At 41.6% G+C, this 27,251-nt stretch overlaps 2 protein-coding genes across 3 annotated transcripts in view; one reads left to right on the top strand and one right to left on the bottom strand.

The window, feature by feature from the left end:
• On the bottom strand, positions 1 to 16,420 carry dspa (desmoplakin a). 2 transcript variants are annotated; one of them, XM_061044777.1, is made up of 24 exons: positions 16,050 to 16,420; positions 14,840 to 14,924; positions 14,598 to 14,716; positions 14,075 to 14,219; positions 12,024 to 12,149; positions 11,793 to 11,852; positions 11,527 to 11,694; positions 11,306 to 11,410; positions 11,123 to 11,218; positions 10,903 to 11,028; positions 10,479 to 10,631; positions 10,191 to 10,345; positions 9,881 to 10,007; positions 9,518 to 9,704; positions 9,158 to 9,399; positions 8,723 to 8,904; positions 8,395 to 8,533; positions 7,515 to 7,708; positions 7,213 to 7,375; positions 6,781 to 6,864; positions 6,537 to 6,644; positions 6,272 to 6,370; positions 4,301 to 6,115; positions 1 to 3,735 (listed from the first exon to the last, which is right to left on the bottom strand). In XM_061044777.1, exons 1-24 carry the CDS (start codon positions 16,295 to 16,297, stop codon positions 523 to 525), a joined length of 8,139 nt encoding a protein of 2,712 aa, XP_060900760.1. In that variant the 5' UTR covers positions 16,298 to 16,420; the 3' UTR covers positions 1 to 522. The 2 variants fall into 2 exon arrangements, with proteins under 2 accessions (XP_060900760.1, XP_060900761.1); XM_061044778.1 differs by having other exon boundaries at positions 5,618 to 6,115; positions 16,050 to 16,418.
• A 7,872-nt stretch (positions 16,421 to 24,292) lies between these two features.
• LOC132979188 (solute carrier family 22 member 23-like) overlaps positions 24,293 to 27,251 on the top strand; it is a 35,965-nt gene continuing 33,006 nt past the window's right edge. Inside the window, exon 1 of the mRNA XM_061044776.1 lies at positions 24,293 to 25,196. Coding sequence (XP_060900759.1) covers positions 24,759 to 25,196 — 438 coding nt within the window. The 5' untranslated portion in view covers positions 24,293 to 24,758. The remainder of the gene's footprint in view (positions 25,197 to 27,251) is intronic.

The following is a 27,251-nucleotide window of genomic DNA, read 5'->3' as shown; positions in this document are numbered from 1 at the left end:
TTGCTATGAATGCTTTATTTAGAATCTCTTGAGAATAACATTTAGATTGCAGAAAAAAAACATGATTAATCATTAAAAAGTCAGGTCAGTATTGTCAGCTAAATCTCTGCCAAAATAAAGACAAAAAACAGAATTTTCTAGATTACAAAACATATCTTAGTTAAGCAGAAACACACTACAAACAAAATAGCAAATTTAATGTTGCCTCCATTGTAGAGCTGGGGTGAACACTTTAAAAATAACATTCTGAATTAGAAAAAAAGCCTTATATTCAAATGAGCAGTGACAAATATATTCAATGACCATGCATGTGTTAGAAAAAAGCATACATTTTTTCTCTGAAGCTTTTATATTATTGAATAACAACAAATCACCACAAACTTAAAATATCAAAATACTTAAATGAACCAGTGTCAGAATTTAAGCACACCTCCAAAAATCTCATGAGTAGGAATAAAAAAGACAGAAGTAAAGCAAACGGCATAGAAACTGCTGGGTTTCATTTCATTATTATGCTGTATATTAAAAGTGAGAGGTGGTGCTTTGGGTAGTACTGCTGGAGGAGAAGGTCATGCTGAAATTAGAGGAGTAATCTACACTGCCTCTACGGGATCCACTCTTGGAGCCGGCTCTTGACCCCGAGCGGGATCCTGGGTTAGAGACATTGTAAGGGCTGCTGATTCCCTTGGAGGAAATCGAGGAGGCTTGCAGCAACTTCATCCCATTACTTTCCTCCACCATGCAGCCATCCATGGCTTCCTTGTAAGAGATCTTCAGTTTGGTCTTAGGGCAGGTCAGATTCTTCTGGTGGTTTCTTGTGTCTTGAAGCTTCTGGGCCCCTTTACCATCCAACCAACCTCTGCTGATAGACTCCTCGATGGTGATGCGACGTCCGGTGTCGGGCTCTATCAGGCCTCCTGTCAGGTACTGAAACTCCAAAAATCTCTGGCCAGCTTCATAAGGCAGCCATGACTCCTTCACTGCTTCTGCTGCTGACATCTTTCTTTTAGTCTTCACATCCTCAAAGCCAACATAGGCTTTCTGGGCAGGTTTAAGCTTAGTGGCCATGCTGTCATCAATGATGCTGTGATGCACCGCATCCTGCAAAGACAGTCTAGCTCCGGTGGCAGGATTGATAATGCCCCCTGTGCATGCCTGGGCCTCCAGGAGCCTCTGGACTGTAAGAGTGTCGACAATGCCTCTTCGGTGTGCTTCAGGGATGGTGATTTTCTCCAAGGTCTCTGTGTCGAATATAGCCCCCACAGGGCTATGGTCATCGAACATCTCAGGGGGAGATACAGTGATGGAAATACTGTTGAAGCGTTTACGGACGGTAGGAGAAGATGGTGCGGCCTGGGTGGGACTGCTGCAGGTGACCATGTCATCAACAGTGGTGGCTGAAATGGTCATCTCAGTGGTGCTGGTTCTGCTTGTAATTTCATCAGCAAACTGGGTCAGGGTTAGTGTTCCAGCACGATACTTCTCCATCGACTGCTGGTCGATGATACCGCGGTCCAAGCAGTCCTGGATGTCATACTGGGTTCCTGTTTTCCTGTCCACTATAACCAAACGAGCCGAGCCGTCAGACCCCTTGATGGTTATTTCCTCCCACTCACACTCCTGCTCTGACAAGTCCAGGAAAGTGTCATAGTCGATTAGCTCCCGATGGTAGGCCTCCCTCACCGACATCTCAAGCCCAGTGTCTGGATCGACGATCACAACTCTCCTCTTGCGAAGGATATTGGTACGGCTCTCCTGGGGTTTCTGGGCCTTCTTCTTGTCTCTGAGAGGCAGGAGTATCAAGTCAGTTTTGCTATCTTTGATGCATCTGTCCTTCAACTGAAGATACGTCAGGTTATCCTTAGTATTAGGGTCGAAAAAACCTTTGGTGTCATCTCCTTCATAAGTCAGGATCTCATTCATCTCCTCATCAAAATATCCCCTTTTATAGGCAACTGAGACATCAATACGATGGCTCTCTTTGGGGTCAATAATCCCACCGCTGGCAATTTGGGCCTCAAGAAGACGGATTCCATGACCTTTCTCAATCAGATCTTTTTCAATAGCCTGGAAGAGGGAGATTGTCTTTCCTGTGTTTGGGTCTCTGTATCCAGTTACTGCCTTCTCTGCAGACAACAACTTGTTTTTAAACTCTTTTCCAATCAGCCCCCTCTTTGAGGCCTCCTCTACTGTCATGAAGACATTGTTGACTGGATCAACAATGAAACCAGAAGCAGCTTGGGCTTCAAGAAGCTCTAGGGTGGTTCCCCTCATGAGCAGACCGTCTTTCATCGCGTGATAGAAAGGCATTATCCGGTCATTGGCCTCATCGTAGATCCCTGCAATGCAGGAGGAGCCGTAGAGGTAGGACTTAAGCTTGTCTTCAATTTCTCTGGTGGTGAGTTCGCCTTGATTAAGCTTTTGCAAATCAGTTTCATCTAACAGTTCTGAATCCATGAGCTCTTTGATAGAGACTTCACCACGAAGACCCTTCACTGTCATAGGCGTTTCTGGTCCTCGGAGTAGAAGCAAACCAGAAACAGGTTCCACTGTGCACTTCCTCCTCAGCTCATTATAGCTTGTCTTCTCACTTGTTGCTGGATCCAGGTAGCAGGTGGGTTTTTTGTTCAAAGCTCTGTAAAGATCCTCATCAATGAGATTGCGGTCCAAGGCCAGATCTTTGGGAAGGTAGACACTCAGAACAGGGTCAATTATGCCTCCAACAGACTCTTGAGCTTGGAGCAGGCGGACAGCTGTGTCTTTGTCTACATGGCCCTGTTTGCAAGCCTGACCCAAGGACAACACTTTGCCAGTGTATGGATCTTTAAAGCCTGTGCTCGCTGCTTCGGCTCTCACCAAGGTGTCTCTGTCTTCTGTGTCTACGATCCCTCTTGAACAGGCAGTATCCACAGGCATCTTCTCATTCAATGCGGGGTCAATGATGTAACCTGTTGCTGCTTGAGCTTCCAAGAGCATAAGGGCGCTCTCTGGACTGAGGAGGTTCTTGTTTTTCGCTGCAGTGAAGGGCATTTTTCCTAGGGAGCCTGTCGTCATGCCAGCGATGACTCCTGTACCCTTCAGACTAAGCTGGATGTCCACAGCTACCTCATCCACAGTCTTTTCTCCCTTCAGTAGCTGGTCTAAAGTGGCTTTACTTATTATGCCACAGTCACAAAGTTGGTGGGCAGTGACTTTGCGGCGCACTCCATCGAATATCAGCTTGGATGGATTAATTGTTGGGATCTTCTCATCAGTCTGGGTTTGCCTGCTAGTGGCGCTAGGTCTCTGCTGCAGCCTCAGAATCTCTCTCTCCAATGCATCTCTCTTGAGTGCCAGTTCTTTTGCCTCTTTTTCAGAGCTAAACAGACGACTCTTGTACCTCTCCTCGACGCTCTTTAACTCTCTCATGAGCCTCTCGATCTCATTCTTCAGAGAGAGCCTCTCTCGATCAAGATTGTCTCTGTCTGACTCACACTGCTTAATCTTGCCGTCCCTGAGCTCAAACTGGCTCTTCATGTAGTTGAAATCCTTGAGGACTGCGTTCTTTTCATCCTGCAGCCGCTGTTTGCTGCGAATCTCAGTCTCCAGTGTAATCTTGATGCGGTTGAGCTCTTCTTCTAGGCGCTGCATGCGGGACTTGTCCTGCTCCAGCAGTTTAAGCTTGGATAGCAAACTGTCTCTCTCCAGCACTATCTCACTGAACTGGCTTTGGGACTGATGTACAATCATGGAACTCTGGGAAGAAAAAAAAAAAAAAAAAAAAAATTAATATCTGATCAGAAAAAGAAAGGTGATGCACAGAGCAAAGAGTGAAAACTGTGATTAATGAATCATTAAGTATAAAGGGGTTACTTAAGGAGCATGTTGTAAGCATAAAGTATTTCATTCATGGATAGTTAGTTTTTTGTTTGTTTGTTTGTTGTGAAGACCAACTGAATGTTTGAGGAAAAAACAAGCAGTTGTCACTTTGAATTGCACTGATTGATCATGGACATATTTAAAGAGAGGTGTGTCCTTATTAAATCAGTTAGTATTCATTGAGTATGAAGTGACTGTTATTGTTGTCAGTTTAGTCAAATTATGTGAAAAGTAATATGTTGAGCATGAAGATGCATATCTCAGTAAAAGCATAGGTAAGCAGATGAATTTCATGCAAAACTCTGAGAAGTCACATGTCATGGACTACTTGAAACCGGGTTCAGTCTTAATACATTTTTAACCATTCATGCAAAAGCAGGCAGGCAGTAAACAAATGTTGTTGAATTATGTGGAGATGACCCTTCAATGCAACCAAAAGTACCTCAATAGATTGCTTTTTGATTTTGTCAATTTCCAGTTTAAGCTTTTCTCTCTCTCTGGTCAGGTCATTGATGAGAGTCTGGAGCTCCGCTGTCCTCTTGGTGCTACTTTGAAGCTGGACATGCATGGCCGAGATCTGATTGGCGCTTTCTCCATCGATAGCATCTTTGCTCAGTTTCAGCTCATCTCTCTCCTGTTTCACTGCCCTCAGCTCCTCCTCCAACCTCAGTCTCTCCTTTGTCAGGTTCTGTGTCAGAGTCTTCAGCTTCTCGATCTCAGTGGTGTATTCATTAAGCTGGCGGCTCTTTTCCTCTATGGTCTTATAAAGGCTCTCGTTACGTTGGTTAAGTTCACGTATTCGAGTCTCTTCCTGCTGGAGTTTCTGCTTGAGTGCCCTCAGCTCGGCTGTGACAGCTGCCAGTTCATCCTTGGTGACTCTATGATCCCTTAGGCTCTTGTCCAGAGCGGCCTGGAGGGCGCTGACATCCTGTTCATACTTCCTCCCAGAGTTGGATGCCTCTATCTGGATAGATTTCAGTGTGCTAATTGTGGTGGTGTGCTCTCTGCAAGTGTGTGTCACCCTCTCCAACTCTGCCTCCATTCTCTTTCTACGTGTGAACTCCTCCTGGGTTGCCTTCTTCTGTTTTTCCAACTCAGCTTCCAGTCCATCCAGAGATCCCTGAAGTTCCCGGATGCGGCTCTGCAGCCTGGAAGAACTCTGCTCGGCCTTGTTTTTCTCACTCCTCTGCTTCTCCAGCTCTACTCGGGTGATGCGGATCTCCTGCTCGGACACTTTAAGCATGTTGATTTCCTCCAGATGTGATGTGTTCTTTGCCTTCAGATCTGCCTCAGCCTGCCTCAGGCGATTGATTTCTAATTCCATAGCTCTCCTCTTCTTCCCCTCCTCCTCCAGGTTGAATGTCAGTATGCTGATCTGTCTGGACTTTTCCTGATTACTTTTGGTGGCTTCCTGTAGTTTGATCTCATCATCTCCTTTCTGATTCGTGAGCGTTCTCAGCTGAACCTCCAACTCGCTGCGAATCCTTGTCTCTTGTGTCACTGATGCCCTCTGCTGGCTGACCTCTTGCTCTGCTCTGCTCCTCTGCTCTTCTGTGTGAGCAATGGACTGCCTCATTCTCATCAGCTCCTGGTCTAGATCTCTCTTTTCAGCAGTCAGTCTTTCAATCCTTAGTCTCAGCTCTGTGGTGTCCTCTTCTTTCTGTTGTGAGGCTTTCAGGATGGTGGTCTTGGTAACGTGGATCTCTGTCTCGTATGTCTGCTTAAGTTGATTAATCTCCTGGGTGCACTGTGTTCTTACCTTTGAAATATCTGACTCAGCGTTTCTTCGGCGTGTCGCTTCCTCCTCCATCAGTATCTTCATCCTCTCCAGTTCACGTTCCTTGTCCTTCACAGCTTTTTCAAGGTCAATCTTTGCCCAGTTGAGCTCTTCCAGCTCCTTCTGTCTGCGACGCACCGCTGCCTCATATTCTTCTTGCTGACTTGTGTAGCGTTCCTCTGCCAACCTTCTTTTTCTTTTCTCCTCCTCCAGCTGGTACTTAATGCGCGTCAGCTGGTCATTAAGATCTTGGAGCTGGGTGTTTGTGCTGTCCAGGTTTTCCTTGGTAGCATTAACTTGCATGACTGTGGTTCTCTTGACTTCCTCCATAGAAATGAGCTGATTTTTGGATTCACTGAGCTCCAGCTTGTAGCGGGACAAATCATCCTCCAGGGCCTTGTTTTTCTGGTTGCGATCTTGGATGTCCTCCCTCAGACGCCTCAGTTCCTCCTCCAGCATCTCGATCTTGGTGTTCCTGATCTGAAAAGAGCCATGACAAAAACAGAAACTACGGTCAGATTTGTAATCTTTTGGTTCATTTAGCTCCAGTTCATGTTGCACTTTATTTAACACTCATGGGATTATATGCTCATATCAATATGATCCTAAAAGGTGTGATCCAAATCTTCCGTCTACCTTCAGTTCCTCCATGTTCTTGAGCAGCTCCCCAAGAAACTTGTAGTAGTCACTGGAGCGGGTAAGCAGCTCAATGTAGTTGGACTGGATGTCAGCCGCCTGATGGAGATCAAATAATTGGATTAATACTGATGTAAAATGTCGATGAGCTCATTACCTACCAGTGTGATCTTTAAAACATCAAATGAAGGGATTAACCTTTTAATAAACTGTGTTAGCTTCACCATAACATTTCTCTGAATGAATGGAGAGTAATCACTCATACCTCTTGTCTGACTACAGAGGCTGGGGACTGAAGCATTGTTCTCTTGATCGGAATGTTAAGAAGAGTTTCCAGGCCTGAACTGTACGAAGCCAGCTGCAGCTCATAGTCCTGAAAGTATAATAAAATACAAACTTTTTTCACTTTGTGAAAATGATTTCTTGTGCCCATAAAGATGGTAATATGTCTGAATATAAATGATGTATAGAAATACAAAGAAAACAATGCATATTAACTGGCTACTTACCTTTATGGAGGCTGCACAGGTGTTTGCGTTTTTCTGCACGTCCTCTACTTTCTCCTTCTTTCCCTTGATTTCTGTGTGAAGTGCCTGTGTGGTATACAAAGGATGGGAGACATTAAATTCCCTGATTCAATGCTTATTTAGTTTATATGTGTAAGTTATATTAGTTTAAGTAACATCAAGTTTATTTCAATGAAGTTTATTTCATTCATTGACACAAAAACAACAACAAACATGCAAAAATCTCAAATCTTGAATGTGACCTCAAACTGTCTAGTCTCTTTTTCTTTAAAGAAATAATCAAGACAAAAATATGACACAATAATCAGCCATTACTAAAAAAAAACATTGTTTGGATTAATTTTCTTTCGATTCAAAGTCAAATAAGTTGAGTTGACATTTAAAGTATGTGTTGACAAAGAAAGAAATGCGTGCCTTCTGTTGGTTGAGGTGGTCCATTAGAGTCTGGACATCGTTGAGCTTAACCATCTGCAGGGTGTCCTGGCGCTTCCTGGCATTGTCTACCCACTGCTCCAGGGAAGTGCTGCTTTGCTGATAATGTTTCAGCTGTTTCTCCTGCTTCTCCAGATCCCACACTCTAGGGGAGGAAAAGGTGGGAGGCAGAGGAAGGGATGAAAGGATGTTTTCAGTGTTGTTACCGGCAGTGGTCGATTAAGGAAATGGAAAATATTCACAGGTATTGGAGGAAATGAGTGTACGTGTACAGACTACCCTACCTGCTGTCAATCTGGGTTTGGATGCGGCGCCAACGGTCGGACATCTGACCCACCAGATCTGAGTACTTGGACAGGTCTACATCGCACTTGTGGAAGGAATCTGAGATTTGACCGTTCCATTGCACAGCTCTAGACAGGTCGGACTCCATGGCTGTCAACAGGTCTCTTTTTTGCTCCAGATCACTCTTCATTTGCTTTTATAAAGAATCACAAAATATACTATGTATTAACATCCCATTCAATACTGATTTAGATCTGCAGGCAGATGCTGTGCTGATGCATACATAACGGGATTCTGACATTATTGTACAAAAATAATACAGTGATTAATGAGGTTACAACTTCAACAGTTAGAACACCTATCTCAAACCAAACTCAAATCTCTAATCAGCAAATCAAGTTGGCCGTTAGCTATTAAATTATTTAATTACAAGTAAAAGCCTTGCATTGAAAAAGTATTCAAGTACGCAGGATGTACTTAAAGGTATCTAAATACATTAACTCAATGCATATTGTGCAAAATAACTAGTATTTATAAATGACTGTAATATAGAAATATAATGGATATCAAAATGTGTTGGTTTCTTTTTAGTGATGTTGCAGATTTTCCCTAATTAGTTTTCTTTTGCAATCATTTTCAACTGTCCATTGCATTAAATGAGATCATCACACATATGATGTATTAAGGTACATTGTTTTGCTAAATGCTGCTTAAGGACTGATGGCAAAGACTCAATCACTGTTTCCTAGATAAGAAATGAATTTTGAAAGTTTATTTTCATCAAGTTGCTCAGTACATTTTGCATTTTGATGCATAGGGCTTGAAAGTGGAAGTGACTGAACAGACAAGTTTAAACATAATACTGAAGTTGTGTCAAACCTTTAGAGTGCTCCGATAGTTCTCCACCTCACGAAGGTCCAGGGAGGAGGTCTCCTTCTCTGTCAGCCGGGCCTCGTGCACTTTGATGATATCTTCAGCCTGGAGAAGGCTTTGAAGTAAGCTCTTAAGCGCTGACAGCCTGTTCAGGACACAAGGCCATTTCGTTTAATACAGTATCTACATTTGATGATGAAATATGATATCCTATTACATACAAAGTAAATCTTGATGTTGCTACAACCGCAGGTACTAGAAGTGACGTTTTATGTACAGAATTCAATCACTGCTGGACAACAAAAGGGGATGTGATTAGATTAAACTGACATACCTTTGAGTGTAGGCTGAGTAGAGACCCTGGAGGCCTACAAGCTTTTGGTTGATGATTTCCAGTTCAGTGCGGAGAAACTTGGCTTGCTCGGAGTCGGCTGGTAAACCTTCCAGTTGCTTTATTATCTTTTCTCTAAGGCGCAGGTACTCGTCATGAATGGAGTCCAAATCTTGGTGCACAGTCTAGATAGCGTAAAGTCACAAAAAGTTTAATTTAACATGTGCTGATGTTTCTTACTGTCTTTGAAACAGAGTTTAAAAGTTTAGCTAGGGACTTTTTACCAAGTGCTATTTATGATATAAACTTAATAGTATTTTTCTTTTGGTAATATATATGTATATTCAACGTTTCATTCTTCCAGTAGTTGCAATATTTTGCAGCAAAGAAAAATTCTCACTTGAAGTTAGATTGTCTACTGAATTAAAAGATAAGTACCTGAAGCTTCTGGATGTGCACTGTGCACTCGTGCACACTGTTATCGCCGAGGGGAATGTGCAGATGACTGGTGAGACCAGACTCTGCCAGCTCCAGCCTGCGACGGATCTCTTGCAGACTGCTGAGCAGGCTGAGGCTGAGGGTAGAGGTGGGTGGGGTGGGAGGCTTGGTGGTAACCTTGACCTCAGTTGTGTTGACGACAGTTTCCTGCTTGGTGGGTTCAGGCTTCGCCCCTTCATCTCCTTTATTTGTTGGTGAAAATATGGAGAATATGGTTTAATATCAGATACAAACAGCAGGATTTGAAATGATTTAGTGAACTGACAGTTCAGGGATAAGGTGAAGGGAGTTTGAACTCACTGTAAGCAGGCAGCTGGATTATCAGTGTGTCATAGTGGTTCTGGGCTTTGTCAAAGTAGCCCTGGATGGTCATCTTGTCATCTTGCCCAAACAGATCAGAGCCTTGGCTGGTATGCTGGAACTCTTGGTAGTGAGTCTCCAGTCTTTTGATGATGCTGCGGTACTCCTCTGGTCGCATTTTTGACAGCTGCAAGACAACAGAGAGGGAAGGAAAAAACACAGGAAGTAAGCAAACTAATGCAGACCATGTTTCAGAAACGAAATCTAGAAAAGCTTAACATACAATTCAATTTAGCACTTAGCAAACGCTTTCGTAAAAAAAGCGTCTGCTTGGTGTTAATTGCACTCTTTGTGATTACTTACCATGCTGAGTGTGAGGGAGTTGATGTACTTGATGTCTTTGACACAATACTGCCACGAGATGAGACTCTTGATGTTGATGTAGAGCTGATTCCAGATACTCATGATTGCTTCATAATACTGCTCATTCCTGGTGAACAGCACAAGCCATTTATCACTCTTAGTCCTAACACAAAACTATGCAAACACCACACGATAAACAAAAGAGACAGTGTGTTGTGAACATTTTTTTTATCTGCTTTGGCTGACACATTTTGAACAGCCCCATCTTAACTTGAGCTTGGTTGATCTACAATGACTGAATGTTTCCTACTTGTTGGCGAGGCCGATGCTGAGCGGGTTTGGTGGGGGGATCAGCAGACACACAGAGGGAATCAACATGTCCAGACCTCCGGGTCCTGTCACAAGCCATTTACTGCGCTGCGAGTTATCCTTCAGGATGCCCTCGTTCCCTTTGAAAATTCCTTTCTGTAACACAAATTGGACATATCAGAAAATATTTGCGATATTTAGGACTTTACATTTAATGCTTAATATTCTGTGCTTATGTTTGTGTATTTGCGTGCGTGTATGTGACAGAGGGAGCAGGCATATAACCCACCTGGTCTTGTTTGAAGTCACACAAGGCCTGGACCATCACAGGGCTGCTGCTCTTCTCCTCAGGGTTGCGCGGTTTCAGCCTCACAATGGACTTTGATTTGTTGACCAGACTTTGGACCTGCCTCTTATGCTCAATGATACGCTCCTTCTCTTTCTGTGAACATCCAAGAAATCCGTACTATTTTAAATATGCCACTGTAACCTGGAGCTACCATTACAGTTAAAAATAAACTAAATCTAAAGAACTTTAGAAACATGAAACCAGACACACATTACCATTCCACTAAGCCTTTGAAAAGAACTGGCCAAACTTGTTCACCAGACATGCAAATTGTTTACACCCAGGTCACAGAACATACAGTATTTGGTGGTTTAAACCTGCAGAGAAACATGCATTTCCTGGACTTAAGCTAGTGAAATGCTACCTCCAGGTTTTTCAGGAGCTCAGTGAGATTTTCCAGTGGAGTGTTCTTGTCGCAGGTGAACTTGCTTCGGATGGCCTCATGTTCCTTCTGCAGCTTTGCATAGGTCTCATTGGCATCTTTGAAAAACTGAAAATGACAGCAAAAATGTTTTATAAAGTGGTCACATGAAAACAAAAGTGGCTCTGTTTAGATAAGGGAAAAATCTGGTCTGAGCACTTACTTGGCTGTAGGCAGAATTCTCCTTTAAATGCATAGAGATACACTTGGTGATCTGGAGAAGCCAGCTCCACTGGGTCTGCAGAGTGTCCATGTAGGCCTGTGGGCACATTCAGTCATCAGTACAAGACCACTGAATCATTTGTCGTCTTGCGTTGCGTCAAACCCAAAAAACTGAGGGTCTTACTTCAATCTTATCGGAGGCGGGATGGTTGTTGTTCAGGAGTCCATCCGCTTTCGTCTTCAGCTTGTTCAGATCTTTTTCTTTCTCTTCCAGGTCCCTCATCAGACCCTAAAGAGATCCAGAACAGAGAGTTAGGGATCCAGCAGGATAGAGCCATCACACCGAACTCAGATTTTAGCAGTACAATTAATTAAAACACAATCGCTTCAGCAAAGGATCCTTACTGAGTAGCTCTCTTGTTTCTTAGGGATGTACTGATCGATGTTCTTGTCTCCCCAGTCAAAAACCAGCTCCTCCTCCTCCCTCTCATTCACCCACATGATGGCTCGGGAGATCTCCTCGATGATGCTCTGAAGCTCACGCAGCTGATGCACACGGCTGTTTGAAATTTTCTAAAGCAGAAGTTAAATTTAGGAATTAGACAAAAGTAACAGAAGCTAGAGAAAACACATCTGCTGGTTAAAGAAAAAAAGCTAGAGTTGGGATATACCTGAAGACTGTCCCATTCTTGTTCCAGGATTGAGAGATTGTACTTGTCAGACCTTGAATGCTAAAATAAATAGAGTTAGTTTTTTAAAATTTTATCTCAAATAATATGAGTGCAGAGTATTTCATTTTTAATAAACAACACATCTCAAACCAATCACATTGAACACTTTAAAGTAAAGACATCTTCAAAGAGCTAAAGAATCAAGGAAACAGTGAATAGAAGACGACTTACCAGTTCGTCTCTGGCTCGGTCTACTTCCTGACTTCTCTGGATGGAGCTGTGGGTTTTGTTGTGGCTCATGATTTGCTTATCAATGGCTTCGGCATCATCACCAAATGGAGAGGTCTCAATCATGCGCTACAAGAATACAGAATCATATTTGTAACATACGTATTTTAGAAAACCACTAGTTCCCTCACAAAAAAAAAAATCAGATACAATTTAGTTGAAGGAAAATGACACATGGAATATAAAGGAGTTTTTAAGGAAGTATACTGTATATATACAAATACAAAGTGTCTCTTTTAATTATCAACAAACTCCAGAAAGGCCAAAATCAAAAGGTCTTGGGACATAAAGCCATTTGTTTTTTCCAATACAAAACTTTAAAAACAAGTTACAAACATATGATTTATTTTCTTTTTTACTTGTTTTCTTTTATTTTATTTTTTTTAAAGCTCCTTAACACCTGGGCAGAGTGAATAGTGAGTTTGGTTGAGACTATATTCAGCTTTAAAATAACAAATAGTTAGCCTTTAGTTGAACCATGATGCCTTTGTTAATTGAATTGTAGGAGCTTGTCACCTTTTTTTTTAGTTTATACTAAAATACTTTGATCGACTTATACTTTTATTTATTTATAAGATTAGAAAAAGGGCAACAACCTGTCTGTATTCTTAGTGTAAAATGATTTTGAATCCAAGCTTCACAATTCCCTCCCTCCTATAATTTTCCAGAATTTAAATCTATCTCCGCCCCTACTTTGTCCACTAGGTGTCAGCAAATAATCATGTTCACTGTCAGCAGAAAACAATCCCAACTATTCCCCCCTTGTCTGCAGCCCTCAGCAGTGATAAGCGCTCTGCCAGTAAGTCGACATCAGCCAGTTCCTCCTGCTCTTTACGTGCATTTTTTTTCTCTCCCTCTTGCCCTCCTTTTCTCAAGACTTTTGTTCTCTCACCACTCCCTTTCCCTCCGTGGTTACTTGGCAGAGGACACACACAACAAATCTGTCAGGAGACTTTCGACTGTGAAGTTAATGTCCGGGGGAGAAAGGTCAACAAAGTTATGTAAAGCTCAGTAGGACTGTAGGTACAATGGCAGACAGTGTAATCAGCTGAACACAGAGACAGAGGTCGGTAATGGCAGGTTTTCAGATGACATGTTTATGGATTTTGAGCTTAAAAATATCAAAAATAGCTTAAGTAGAATGACTGATACACAGAATTATATGAAGAAATGTTTCTCTATTACATGACACGGGGAAAGCGAATGACAAAATAAGAAGGGTGAAGCTTGAAGTGTTGACAGAATGACAGGGTGTGTTTTTTAGTTGGGTGGGAGGGTTGGGGAGGTAGACTGCTGAAGGGCGTTTTTCCCATGAGCATGTTAGAGATCTGCTGAACGGCCCCGTCCCAAAACAAGTGAGTCAGTATAGTGTCAGATGTCACACTCCTTTACTTCTACTTTTCTTTCTGCTTCAACCAAGTCTTTATCTGCTTCCCTTTCTGTCTCTCTCTCCCTCTCTCTCTCTCTCTCTCTCTCTCTCACTCTCTCTGTTTCTCATATGGCCAAGCTCTTTCCTCTTCTTTGTTTCAATCCCTCTTCACCTCTCTTGGCCTCTTTTCACTCATGGAACAGGTTTGGCAGCATGACCAGATGGTATCAGTTACAGGAGGTCAGAGTACGTGATAGTGTAAGTACTACCCCCCCTCCCCCTCCCCACGCCCAGTCAAAAAAAATGGTGCACCTTAACACAACATATACAGGCATGCACACACATGCAGATGCGACCATCCACACTGCTCCAACAGGTTAAAAGTGTCAGAGTTTTGTCAGAGACACTTGCAGATAATGCTGTCACAGAGCACGTCAGACAATGTCAGACAGATGCTAATAATAAGTCAGTATTAGAATATGACTACATACAGATTGGCATTCATTTACCAAACTGTAACGTGTATCAACTTAGTGAAATAGTTCTTATTGCTATACTGTTTTCAGCATATCATGTGTATTTGTTTTGTTTTTACATTTGCTTCTGAAAGATATGAAAACCTCACCTTCTGTTGTGCAATCCAGGCCATAGCATCATTAAAGACCCTGCCCCCATCAAGGGAGCCCACGCTGCCCCTGTTCGGTCGTGGGGTCATACCACCCAGTAGCTGCTGTTGGATGGCGACATGCATGTGCTGGAACTGGTCTAAGCTGATTGAGACAAACAAAAAAAAAAAGGAAAATACTTTTGAATCTTTCAAGAGGAATCAAAGCTCAACTTCAAAGAGCTCCACATGGTCAAAAACAGCTAAAGGAGAAGAATTGTCCCGTCTGAAATTCCATATCTGTCTATAGTTATGGTTTAACAATGAAATAGGATTCAGACGTTGCTCAACCACAAGCACATTTTGCAAATGTAGTTAATGTACACATGTTAAAACTGTAGGCAGGTGTAGTCAAATACGTATACAGTCACGAATGAACCTTTGGAAAGACAGCACACAAACTCATGCTCTACAAAGAAACACACACACACACACACACACACACACACACACACACACACACACACACTGCACATTGTCTTACTTTCTGCCCACATCGTTGGGTATACGCATCTGCTGCAGCTCTATGCCACAGACCCTCAAATGGTCCATGGATTCTGCAGCCATGTTCAAAAACCTTTCTCCCTCTACTGCCGGACCGCCCTAAAAAAACCCACAAAGTACAGATATATTCTAAATGATGCATTATTTTCCTTAGGACAATATCTGCTTATATCTACATTTGATATCAGTTTTTTTCAGTGTAAACTTTTGAGCTATACTTACACCCTGAAGAACCATTTTTGCCCGCTGCAGGTACTCCTGACACTGGCCTGTTAGAAACAACGCCTTTTGCTGAATAGCCTGTACACTGCAAAGGAGAAAAGAGCATTCAGGCTCGTATACAGCTTTAAGTAATATTCATTTGTTAACTATGCTTAAAAACATGTAGGTGACACTCTTTGGTAGTTAATTAGAAATAAATCAGATTTTACAATAAAAAAATGTCATCATTTAAAAGTGCTGATATGCAGGTAAATGTTTTTGTTTTAAATAACTTTTCACCATGGCTTCAGGTAACTACATTGTTACAGTAATGCGATTGTTAATGATTATTCAATTTAACAGAAATTGATGAAACTTCCTTTAAAGCTAAATCATCCCTGTATTTGTGTAGAATGTGTGGAAATCAAATAAAGCAGATTTTTATTATTCTTTAAAAAAATCCTCTATCATTGTTTGTAAAAGTCATGCTATAGGATGGATAGGATAAAAGGGGAAACGGGTCACCAAAGGGTCACCACTACAAAAACTAGGTTAACCAACAAATCTTCAGCTCTGGACTTTCTCCTTTTAAAGAGCTTGAAACTCATCCATACATCTTCATATGATTCTCTATAGTCTCCTTAAGTGTGACTTTGTTGAACATGAGTTAAGCATTTTTGAGAGGACTCTTGAAAAAGGAAGTAGTTTGGAAGCTCTTGCATGAACAGAGACCTCACTGCTTCAACATTAACACTGACATCATAGTGAATGATAGTAGTGGGAGGACATTTAGGGGTGTGTGCAAATATTTCTTCTATTGTAGATAAACAGGCTACAGGCAAGGAGGGTTACAATGAGGGTCACCTAGAAACACATAGCCTATTATGAAAACAAAAAAGAAAATATTTGAAAAGGGTCTGGGATGAATTTGGACTGACAAGAGAACAGTTTTATGTTCTTGTACGTAGCCCAACATCACTTGAGCTATAGCCTAGTGCTTATAATATTAACTACTTTCCTGCATTCCTGAACGTATCTTTTGGTTTCAATCATATCAAATTGCCACAGAGGCTTCTTGATGTCAACGCATTGGTATTTTATATTTATATTTTTGTTAGCTTTGTAAATGTTCTCCTTGTAATTGTACGTTTCTACGTCACGGCCACGTTACATTTAACGGTTAATTGAAGCAGACTCGTTAAAAAGTAACAGGTGTTTTTCTTCCCCTTACCTTATTCCACCACCTCCGCCTCCGCTCATGCTAACTTTCACCTTCTGTCCGCCGGCCCCCCCTCCGTGCATGGAGGACCTGGAGAAGGTGGTGTAGGTGTATCCGCCTTCACCTCCCTGGTAGTCTCCATGAAAGCCGTTTCCACCGACAAAAACGTCGTTTCTCAAACTCGGACTCGCCAAATCCGGCCGCGAGTTACTTCTCGGGCCCATTTGAGCCAACCTTGGGTTGGAGCCGTACGTGCTCATGTTTGCAAATGTTGTTTCAAAGTTTTTTTTGTTGTTAATTTAAGTCGTCTGCTCTGCTGTCCAGACAGAGGACAGAGCGCGACTCTCCCCTCCCCGTCTCCTGTTACGCAGATAGTGCTGCTCTGCTGTGAATAGACGGAAGCGGGGCTCTTTTGGAGAGAAACCACACCTTTCTGTGTTTATGAAACGCTCCTGTGCTCTCTCGGCCTGTGTCAGAAGATTAGTCAATTTACACTGCAAAATCCAAATGGAAGTTATGTTGCAATCATTACTTGGAATGCGCAGTTGTTTTATGATGAAATCTACAACATGTGTTATAACCTGTTGTACGAGACTCAGAGGTGAAGGAGGTTACTTAGATTAGGAGTCTAGCTCATTTTACTATTTAAGCATTTTCTGCCACGTTCAAACCAAGCACTACAAATTAAATAAAAAGGCTTTAGCCTATAATAAAAAGGTGGAAAACTTTGAGTCTTGCTGTGTTATTGCGAGCTAATAAGCTATAAAGATTATGATATAAGGTGTAGCCTACAGATGTACATTAATGCTAATTTAAATTTAAAAGTAAAAAAATATATATACTATCTACAATGCAGATGGTCTGCAGTAAAGTGTGGACATGCAGGAATTAGCAAGTAGGCAATAAAATGTGTTGCTTGGAAACAGTCAAGTCCCAAAACAGCTAAATCTTAGTCTTGCTCCAGTAAAGTGGAACAAGTTGTGTTGGAGCAAAGTGAGTGGTTTAAAAAAAAAAGAACACAAGAATCTATTTTTTTCTTATTAACTTGTATTTGTTAATGCTTTTTCCTGTACAACAGCACTTCTTCTCCTGTGATTTTGCTTAAATGAGCCTAAAGATTAAACTGTGTTGGGAATAGCATCCAACTCGACAGCCAAAAACTACAACCATGCCTTTTCCTGTTATTACATTAGGCTTTTTATTATTTGTATTGCTAATGTAAGTTTGGCAAGGGGACAGGAGTTCAGATATTGCCTCTTAATTAACATTGGCACATCCACAGTGTTGTGGATCATTGTATTTTCCCTGTAATAAATAAAAAAGCCTATATAAATGAAAATTTAAATCCCTAATTATATGTTTTAATAACTGTTTGTGAGCACTCAGCCCCGCCTGTGTGCCCTCTCATGTATTTTAAACCTCTGATGTGATTGCTTTGGGTCGTCAGTGCAGAATTGTCTCCATGTTAATGTCTTCCAAATCAGTGTGGACTCATTTTAAACTCTTGTCCAGTTTGAAAAAAAAAAGAAAAGAATACAGCAGCCCCCACATTTGTTCTCCAGATGAGTGAGTAGAAGAGATAGTGGTTGTGCAAAGAATCTGTCATCCAGAGTTTAACATTCTTGAGGTTAAAGGGAGTCCATTTGAGGATTGAATGTTTTGTATAGCTAAACCACCAAGTAAAACCAAATATATGTTTTATTTTCCCATTTCCCTTTACTTCTGTACTAGCTTTTCATTCCTTGGGTGACAGGGCACATCACAGGTAGATGTGTCTGAGCTTTGAAAAGTGAAAGGGACAAGTAGACAGGAGGGAGAGTCATGCATATTGTGTCAGTGTGAGACAAAGTTTCTAAAGTATGTGGGAAAGTAAAGGTTGGTGAAATGTCCGAAGAGAAAACAATTAACAATGAACCCAAAGCATTTTTGCCAACTTATGTTTCAAAAGTTGCCAAAGTGGAGAAGATGGATCCTCTAGGAAAGATATAGAATTACTGGCAACAAATATATATATCTATATTTAATGCCAGAAATCTTTTTGTCTTTATTACCTTTTGTTTTGACAGCCATATTGTGCCCTTGTTTGTTTAAAGACTGAATTATTTCCACAGAACCCTGTGCTACCACACTGTCAATGAGGTGTGAAGACAGAGTTAGGCAAGAGGGGAGGGGGGGGGGGGGGGGGGGGGGGGGGCGTGCTCACGGGTTACAACTAATCTGACAACTTCAAGAAACCAACGCCCTGAACTGGAATTTTCAAACCATTTAAGAGAGAACAAAAAGTTGTACTTTTCAAATGTAATGTTCATGAATGAATATTGTATTTGTAAAAACTTGTCTTGACTTGTCTGTGCTCAATATTGAAGATTAACTTTCAAATGTATGACGACAGCCTCATACTATAACGCCAACAACCTTGAACAACCAGCCTCAGACGCTGCAACACACACACACACACACACACACACACACACACACACCTAAAGACACACCTTGCTTTCCCACTGGTCAATGTGATTTTGCATTACGTCTTTTTTTTTTTGTTCCAAACAAAAGCCACTGCAAGATTGAACATGAACAATTTGACAAACTTCAACTATGTGCCAAAAAAAAACAACAGACTGAACGGAAGGACAGTGAACCTCTCTGTACTGTATAATAGGATAGTAGCGATTAAGTGGAACCAAGCCCCTTCTAATGAGCTCTCCAACAGAGAGGGGTTTTTTGTTGTGCAGTTTTTTTAGTATTTGTTTTTGTGTGTATTGCAAGACAAGAGTCTTTATGGATGATTTAAGTAACAGTAAGGCTGCAGGGAGGGTTCTACAGTCAGATTTAGTAATACTCATCTGTCATTCACTGGAAACACCCTAAGGCTTATCTTCCTTTATGACTTATGTGTCACTCTAACTGTACTCTCTGTGTGTAAAGGCCACTTTGAGGAGAAAGTAAAGCCCCTGCTGGCTTTCTCCTCCACTTGGGAGTCAATAATTAACTTGATGTTTGCTTTCCAAAAATCCCAGTGCGGATCCTGGTTGTAAACAGGAGATTTAATTTATTGTGCAATGCCCTGTGGAATACACAGAAAACTGACATCTGGACTGTAAAAACACTCACTTGATATGTGTGACCCCATGGTGTGACCAAATGAAATATGATGAATCCAAAACCCCGAAAGGGCAACAACAGGTTAATTCTCATGAATTAAGTCAAGTGACTGACTGAGTGACGTGCTCGTAGACATGCGTGTGATATAATTTCCAGACTCTGGCACTGACATCATTCACTGAATAAACAGTGAGAAATTAAAGACTGACATCTGGTTTATTGAACTGCAGACAACTGACACATCCTGGGTTATTAACCTTGTGTCCTGACTTTAGCCTGCAGCTTGTTATCATACAGATGGTTCTTCCGGCTTTACGGATACATCTCTTCACTGCTTCTTTGCCAGTTCACCCCAGATGATTCAGTCATGAAATATAGTAAATGTTAAACAATGATCTTTATGTAAAAAATACATTTACATACAGAGGATGAAATACAGTGACGAATGACTGCCCTCAATTATATAAAAGATGATGGGTCAAGAAAGCACAGTGTATTGACTCTTTTGGAGCTTTGTTTGCATATTTATGTAATTACTGTTTCAAGATTTGATCATTTTAAGTAAATGTTATTAAGTATCTTCCTCGATAAGATTACTATAAACCAGACAGCTCCTTATTTGGATTAGAAAAATCTGTTTTTTCCGGACACTCATTTAGAAAAACACAGTTTAAATGGACAGACTTTTGGAGGAATTTCCTTGTAATCACTCCTTGTAGTCATTATATTGTCCCAATCTCCCCAAATTGTATACAGGACATGACTTCAGATCTCATGGGAAATAAAAGCCACAACATCAGAGGCCTTTCCACAGTGATTCAGCGCTTCAAAAACTTTGTTGTTACCGCCTTTTCTTCTCTAATATTTGCTTATCAGCAGGTAGATTATCTGAAGGCTTTGTACTGTGTGTGTGTGTGTGTGCGCATTAATGTGTGTATCTTTGTGTGGTTGTGCATATACTTAAACTGTGTACACAGCTCATGATTATTTTCTTCACACTATCTAAGTTGACATTAACTTCTAAGTTATAAACCCACCAACACTAGGCTATCGCTCAGACTTTGGAACCACTAAAACTTTATTTATACAAGACAACATTGTACTCCTGTGATAATGATCAAGACTTTTTTTTTTTTTTTTTTTTTTTTTTTAATCAGCAGCATATGCTACAGATAGGCTACACATATCTTATTGTGAAAAGGAAAAATAAATACAGAATTTCTCACAGCTGAGCGAAACCTCTGGCACACCTCTCTGATTTTATCAGGTATACACCAGCCAGTTTGTAGACACACAAACACACAAACACACACACACACACACACACACACACATACACACACACACACACACACACACACACACTCTCACTCACAGTCTGATAGAACAACACAGACATTTGAAGTGACTCATAGCATGGCTTCAGGGTGGGTCCTGGCCACACCTGTGTTAGTTGCTAGGGTGCGTAATAAGCAGCTTTGAACGATAACAAACAGCACAGTGAGATAGTGTGACGGTATAACGGTCGACTGGTTTCTGTTGGCGCTCTGCCATGAGATTTAATGTGCACGAAGTGTACTACAAGAGAAAGCTTTGTCTGCATCACAGGTGTGTAAAAGATTAAGACAAAACCTGGACATTAATTGTTAATTGTATTGTTACCTTACAAACAACAGAGCAGAAGAATGCAAACATTTTTATTTTTAACAAGCATAATTAAATGATGAGATGTTGTACAGTCGATCTAAAGGTACTTATTGAATCTAACAGATTTATTTGACCCATTGTCTGAATATTCTATGTACATTGTAAATTGTAAAATCCTCACAGCGTTTGTATATGACCTACACACACTGCTTTGCTGTAATCATAACAACCTCAGTCGTTTAAAAAGAAAACACAAATCCTAAATAGTTTATGTTGCATGATTGTTGCTACAATAAAAAGGAAGCAGTGCAGTTTCTCCAAACAGCCAGCAGGGGGCATCAGTGTGTAACAAACGACCAGCGCAAGACGGTGGAGGCCATTCAGAGGGGAATTCAAACAAGTTTCCAGGATCTGTCTGCTCGTTTTGCATAACACCTGAGAGCTGTGCTTTTTACCCTTAAAAGAATGTCAGATGTAGAATAAGCTGGGGCAACTGTGAACTTATAAAATAATAAATGATTAACAAAAAAAGAACTCAAAGGTCAAAAACAAAGCGTTCACCTTTTGACATGCATGTCTTTAAGAAATCCATTTGAACGTAAAAAGAAAAAAAAATATGCGATGTGTGATTTTACACCCTGGATAACTAGAAGTGTGTACTAGCACCTTGTGGCCAGGAGGGTGCAGCATTGCTAAACTCTCTGTGTCTGCTGTCACATGGTCAGATAAATATAGGCTATCAACCTTGTGGGTGTAAATCAGACATGAGCAATATTGAACTCTTTATTATGAATATTGTCCCTTGTATTTAATTCTAACCAGGCTACCTTAAATACTTTAACATTGGTATTATAACAAAAGCATAGTGCTTAAGTCAAATCTGAAAGCTCATAAATAAATGATCTCAATCAATACTACGATTAAGTGTTCATTCATTTTTTGTGGTAGTGTTCATATGGTCATAATGAATGGCCTACAATGTTTGTAATTTCTGTCAGCTAAAGATGAAAAATATTACCATTGTTAACAATCTCCTCTGATACTGAGTACGATTTTGTAGAATAAAATGAATAACACATGAAATGATGGAAATGGCTATCAAGAATGTATACTAGCAATACTAAGGCCTTCTTCTTATGACATTATTTAGGAATGGATGGTTATTATTAATGTAATGCTTTATAGATAGCAGTTAGCTATCAATAAAAAAAGGTTTGAATTTACCAAGGTGTAAAAAAAACACTTTGTTACTTGCTAATAGTTTGTTTTTCTAAATGTTCTGGAGCAAAGTCCATTTTATAACTTCTAAATAACAACTCCAGACAAAAAAAAAACAAACACCATAGCACAAGACATGTTTCTTGTCACCTAAGAGTTACAAATGAAAACCTGTTGGCTTGTCAAAAAGTCAAAAATAATTTCTACATTTTCACACCAAGCAACTTAAAACTTAATCAAAATAGTTGATCCATAAAAGCATTAAAGGCATACATCAACCATTTGCATTAAGTTTTGTATCATTAGAAACCTGGTAGTATTTTTGAATGGTCGTGCATCCCGCCCTCATTTTCCCCTGAGATGGGAAATCTTTGTATTTCTGAGTCTGAAAAGGAGCTTCCAGTGATGCAAAATGACGATTTTTGCGTCACTGGAAGCTGTTGCGGTTAGCGGGGTGAAACTACAACGCTAGTTCCTCATATTTTCGACCGCTGAAGCTACAGACCAATCACAGATCAGTGGGTGGGAACTCACTCCCAGAATCGAAACTTAACGTCCGCCATATTGCTTGGAAGCTATGCTAACAGGCTCTATGGAGAAAGCTGATAATGGCGAAAAAATATACATATAGCGGCGAGATGGCTGCTGCCAACAGGCTGGTCTTGTGTTTTGGCTTCTGCGGGCGCTGGTCGCCGGGAGCCAGGAGCAAGACCGGCCTATCGGCAGCAACCGTCTCGCGGCTATATTGCCACTGCCAGCTCAGCAGCCGAGACATAAGGCCTGCCTGTTGATAGCGGTGAGGACGAGGAGACCGAGCCGGCTCGAGCTGGGGCGGACTGGTAGTGGGTGCTCTCACTGTTTGCCTATGGACACAGACATAGAGTCTGTTTTCTGCTAGGAATTTCCAAGATCAATTCTGGAAGAAATCTCTGAATCAGTTGAGGAAATGGCCTCATGTGTTGAAGTAAATATGTCTGAAAATGTTTTTATTACTATATTTCTACTGCTATACTGTATATTTTGGAGAAACTGTAACGATCGAATTTCCCTCTGGGATTAATAAAGTATTTCTGATTCTGATTCTGAAATAGAGGACCTTAGTGGGAGTGGCCTGCGGTGCTGTGCATTCTGGGATTTGGTGTCTTTCATCAACATGAGCCAAAAAAGACACTTTCTGCCTTTTCACGGCCAAGAGGGCACCAACTTCAAAATGTATTTCACATTTCTACATATATGACCCAGTGTCAATACAGATTCATGTTTCAATGGGTGAAGTATCCCTTTAAAAAAAAGTTCAGTAAAATTTTATGAAGCAAGTTTGCTTTCGCTTTCTTTTTTTTAACTGCAAAACTCTTACCTCAAATTACCCCAATAACTTCATTAGGCTGCCTAACACATGGACAAACTCTTGGAAAGATTTGGTAAGAAGTCTGTGGAACAACAAACCAAAAGGAAATGACTCTCATCAGTTTCTTCAAACAATGTGACACGCCTTAATAAAAGAAACCATATGGACAAAGGAGAACATTAAAAGGCCAAGTGTTTTTGTGTTTTTGATATGTTGGATCACTCAACTCAAACTATGAATGAATGTTGATAAGCTGTTATATCACTTTGAGCTACTTCCTCACACTGTGGGGCTTAGGCCTACTGTATAGGCCTATAACATATCGGCTAGGCTAGTTTTTTCCTTTATTTGTGTGTTTTTCTTTACATTCACAACAACTAATTTAATTAAGTCAATTCACCTCTACTGGTAGCCTATCTACAGTAGAACAGACATGTTTCATTGTTTGCTACAGAGAGGGGCGGAGACAGAGCCACTTCCCCCTCCTCTCTTCCCCCTCAGACCCCCTGCTGACAGGACATCTGTACTGTACATTCTAACTCTTTGTTTTTAACTAGCCTATATATTCTTATCCATTATGAATCTTTCTGCATCTAAATACAACTTAGAAAAACACCGAATCAAAAACAATTAAATAGCCTTGATCTTGTGACTTTTGCGCAAAATGTTTGGAATTATCAAAAAGCGTGGAGCAAACGTTGCTATAGCTTCTGCTACGGTTTAATTGTGATTTATTCGGTCAATAAGTAGATGGTTTAAGAAATGCACTGTCAGTAACACTGTGCCCTTTAACATAAACTAACTAGCAATGGTGTCTTCTTGGTGAACATTTACACAATAGCTACATGTAAACAACCTGCTATTTTTTTCAGTCGTCTGACTACATCACACGAGCATTTTCCATTCCAAGTGGTAACCAGTGGTTACAGGTGGCCTTGTTGGGTTAAGGTGATCAGCACTCAGCCTTTGTGGGCAGGTGTGTTACCTGTGGCTCCCTCAGGAAGCACTTCCTGTGGCTTGTGCTGCTCCCGCGGCTGACCGACAGAGACACCAATGGATCACACGACGGACGGAGGAGATCCTCAGATAGTTTTCCTCGTCATTGCCTAATTCACCGCAATCCGCGTTTGTTGTCTGAGCTCGAGCCGGCAGTCAGCCCCTCGTGTTTTTCTGTTTGTTTTTTCCTTTTTTTATTTATTTTTTATTTATCTGTGGTGGCAGACGGAGGGGAAGTGCTTCCTGATAATAAAGAGGTGCGTCTTATTTCCATTCCAGTGATTGACTGCGCACGGCTTCCACCGCCGGAGCAGGGGGCATTGACGCATTGTGGAGTCGACAGGGGGTAGTAGCACTGCAAAACCCGGCTTCGCTTCACTACGGAGGCATCTCTCGGCGGAACCGCGATGGCCGTGGTGCAGCTCGACACGGAGGACCACCAACCGGAGAACGGCTTCGTGTCCCCCGAAACCACGTCCGCGGGACTGCTGACACGCATTGACTGCGCGGTCCTGCCGTTTCTCGGGGGATTTGGGAAGTACCAGAAACAGCTGATCGTGCTGACTTGGATACCGGCGTTATTCATTGGATTCAGCCAGTACTCTGATAATTTCCTCCTCGCGCAGCCGAACAACACATGTGTGCAGCCTTTGGCCAACCTGACTAATCGCACCGCAGGTTATTCCTCGTTATTGGACGGTCCGAAAAGCACCAGCGCGCGGCCGGCTCACCTCTATGCCAATGGAAGTTATGGCACCCACAATGAGACGACCAAGATGCAGTGTCAGTGCAGTGAGTGGACGTTTGAGCTGCACAAAGGGCTCGTGCAGAATGTGGTTACCAAGGTAAGGATGGGCATCCTTTTCCATCATATTGTGTTATGCATCAGTGAAACCCTATCTGCTGTAATCCCATTATGCTCGATTTATAAGAGGGGCGGGGGGGGGGATTCTAGAGGGATTTCTTATCAACACTCGCCCCATCGTTAAAGGTAGATCACTTTCAAGCAGAAACACACTCATGTTTGGACAAAACTGTGCTTTGACAGCGCTGCCTCCATTATCGCTCTGGGCATTTCTCCACAGAGTCTGAGTCGTTTCTTTTAAATCGAGATCTATGAATTTGCCCTGAAAGTAGCTGGATTGCACAGGTGACATGGCATGCATCACGCTGCTGCTGACAGTGACTCACCGCAGCAGCTGACACAGTGTGTGTGACCTATGGCAGAGAGACAACACCATTGGCACATAGGGCACAAAACTGCCAGGGCTATTGGAATTTACGGGTTGTCGTAATGGACATAATAGACACGAAGGGCTTTTGATTTGGAGCAAAGGTCATTACACTCTCTAGAATAATGCAGCTCTATCACTGACCAAACAACACCCACCCTGAACAAACACCAGGGAGATGTTCTTATAGCTATAAAAGCTGGGAACCTTCAGTGTGTATGTGATGTCTTCACCTCCTATCACGTCATTGTATTGTTGGGATATTCCTCTCTGTATGTAAAGGCTAGACTGAGGAGACAGCATCAGCCTGCAGTCTTCTTGCAGGAGAAGGAAGAGCTGTATATCACTATGAGCTCTTCTGTTGATGCTGCATGCCAATATCAACATATCAAATTATATTATTCTGTGAGCGAAAAAGCTTAAGATTTTGATCATCCCGGCTCTCTGAAAGAATGTGTATTGGATAACGTGATTGAATCTTCAGGAGAAAGACTCTGCATTTGATCAAAGGGAACAATTGAGGCTGTTTAAACTGAAAAAAAAAAAAACCCAATGATAATGAATGTGAAATGTTTGTTTCTTCTCAGAACAAAGTCTAAAATGCAGATAAACCCTGAGATAACCTCACCCCACCCCCCAGAACACACAAAAAATATAATTTTAATCTGCAGCATCTTCATCTCAGAAGAGTTTGGCAGCCATGCAATAATCAAAAGGCTTATCACGAAGAGTAAGATCTGACGCCGAGCTTTGAAGCTTCTGTGTGCTGCAGGAGGGTGGGGGTGTGGGGGTGGGGATGTGGCATCCCGAGCTTGCGTCCACTGTGATGCCAGCAGCCCATCTGCTAATCACTGATAATGTCCTCATTTAAATAAATCAAGTTTTAATTCAGCATTGATCTAGGGGGGGCAGTTAAAGTCCTGATTTCATTCAGTGTCCACAGTGTATTTCAGGGGGTGGGGTTCCTGATAAACCTTTTTTTTTTTATGGATGAGGCCTTCAAAAATTCCTTACTTGCAGCTGAAATGAAGTCATAAACAGGGGGAAATTGAATGGGTGGATCCATATATTACTAACAACCAAAAAATGTTAAGTTTTCCCTGGACAAAGTGTTAGTTTCCAATATGAAGGTTTTTTATTCTGAGACCCTGCTGGCCCTCCCCCCCTGTCCTCTCATGCTGGCGTAATAACCTGTAGGTTCTAATATTTGTGTTGTTTTTGCACACACGCAGAGAATGTCATGTTGACACTATCACCACTGCAGATCAGTGACAAGTCCGAGCAGTTGGTTGAAATGTCTGTGCTGTTGCCCACCTTCCTTGACCCACAAGCTCCATATACTGACAAGGTCACCGTCAGGAGAAATTCAATCAGATTTTGGCACACAAATCCCAGATTGATGCCAAAAATGAAGCAGAATTGACCCCATAATGTGTCTCTATTTTGACAGCCTTCCTCACCCTTCCAAGGGCCCTATATTTTCCAACACCAGAACACATGAACAAGGATGTGACACTACATCAGGATGTGATGACTTGGCATTTCTCCCTGTGTTTGGATTGCACAGGCATAACTGCACATGACTGGGCTCAGCTATCTGTGACATTCAATCCTGAAAAAGCAGAGCGGGGTGCCAACACCGATGAACTGTGATAGTGTCTCTGTCAG

The sequence above is a fragment of the Labrus mixtus genome, chromosome 8 (genome assembly GCF_963584025.1).
Source record: "Labrus mixtus chromosome 8, fLabMix1.1, whole genome shotgun sequence".
NCBI classification, from domain to species: Eukaryota; Metazoa; Chordata; class Actinopteri; order Labriformes; family Labridae; genus Labrus; species Labrus mixtus.
Note: the sequence above shows the minus strand (reverse complement) of the source record. Positions and strands in the feature narration are given on the sequence as shown.

What these genes read in the sequence shown, in the direction of transcription:
- dspa (XM_061044777.1), bottom strand. Translation starts at nt 16,297, where the DNA reads ATGAGCACGTACGGCTCCAACCCAAGGTTGGCTCAAATGGGCCCGAGA. An exon ending in ACCGAGCCAGAGACGAACTG is followed by an intron (nt 11,853 to 12,023) that starts GTAAGTCGTCTT and finishes TATTTATTTTAG; the next exon opens with CATTCAAGGTCTGACAAGTA. An exon ending in AAGAATGGGACAGTCTTCAG is followed by an intron (nt 11,695 to 11,792) that starts GTATATCCCAAC and finishes CTTCTGCTTTAG; the next exon opens with AAAATTTCAAACAGCCGTGT.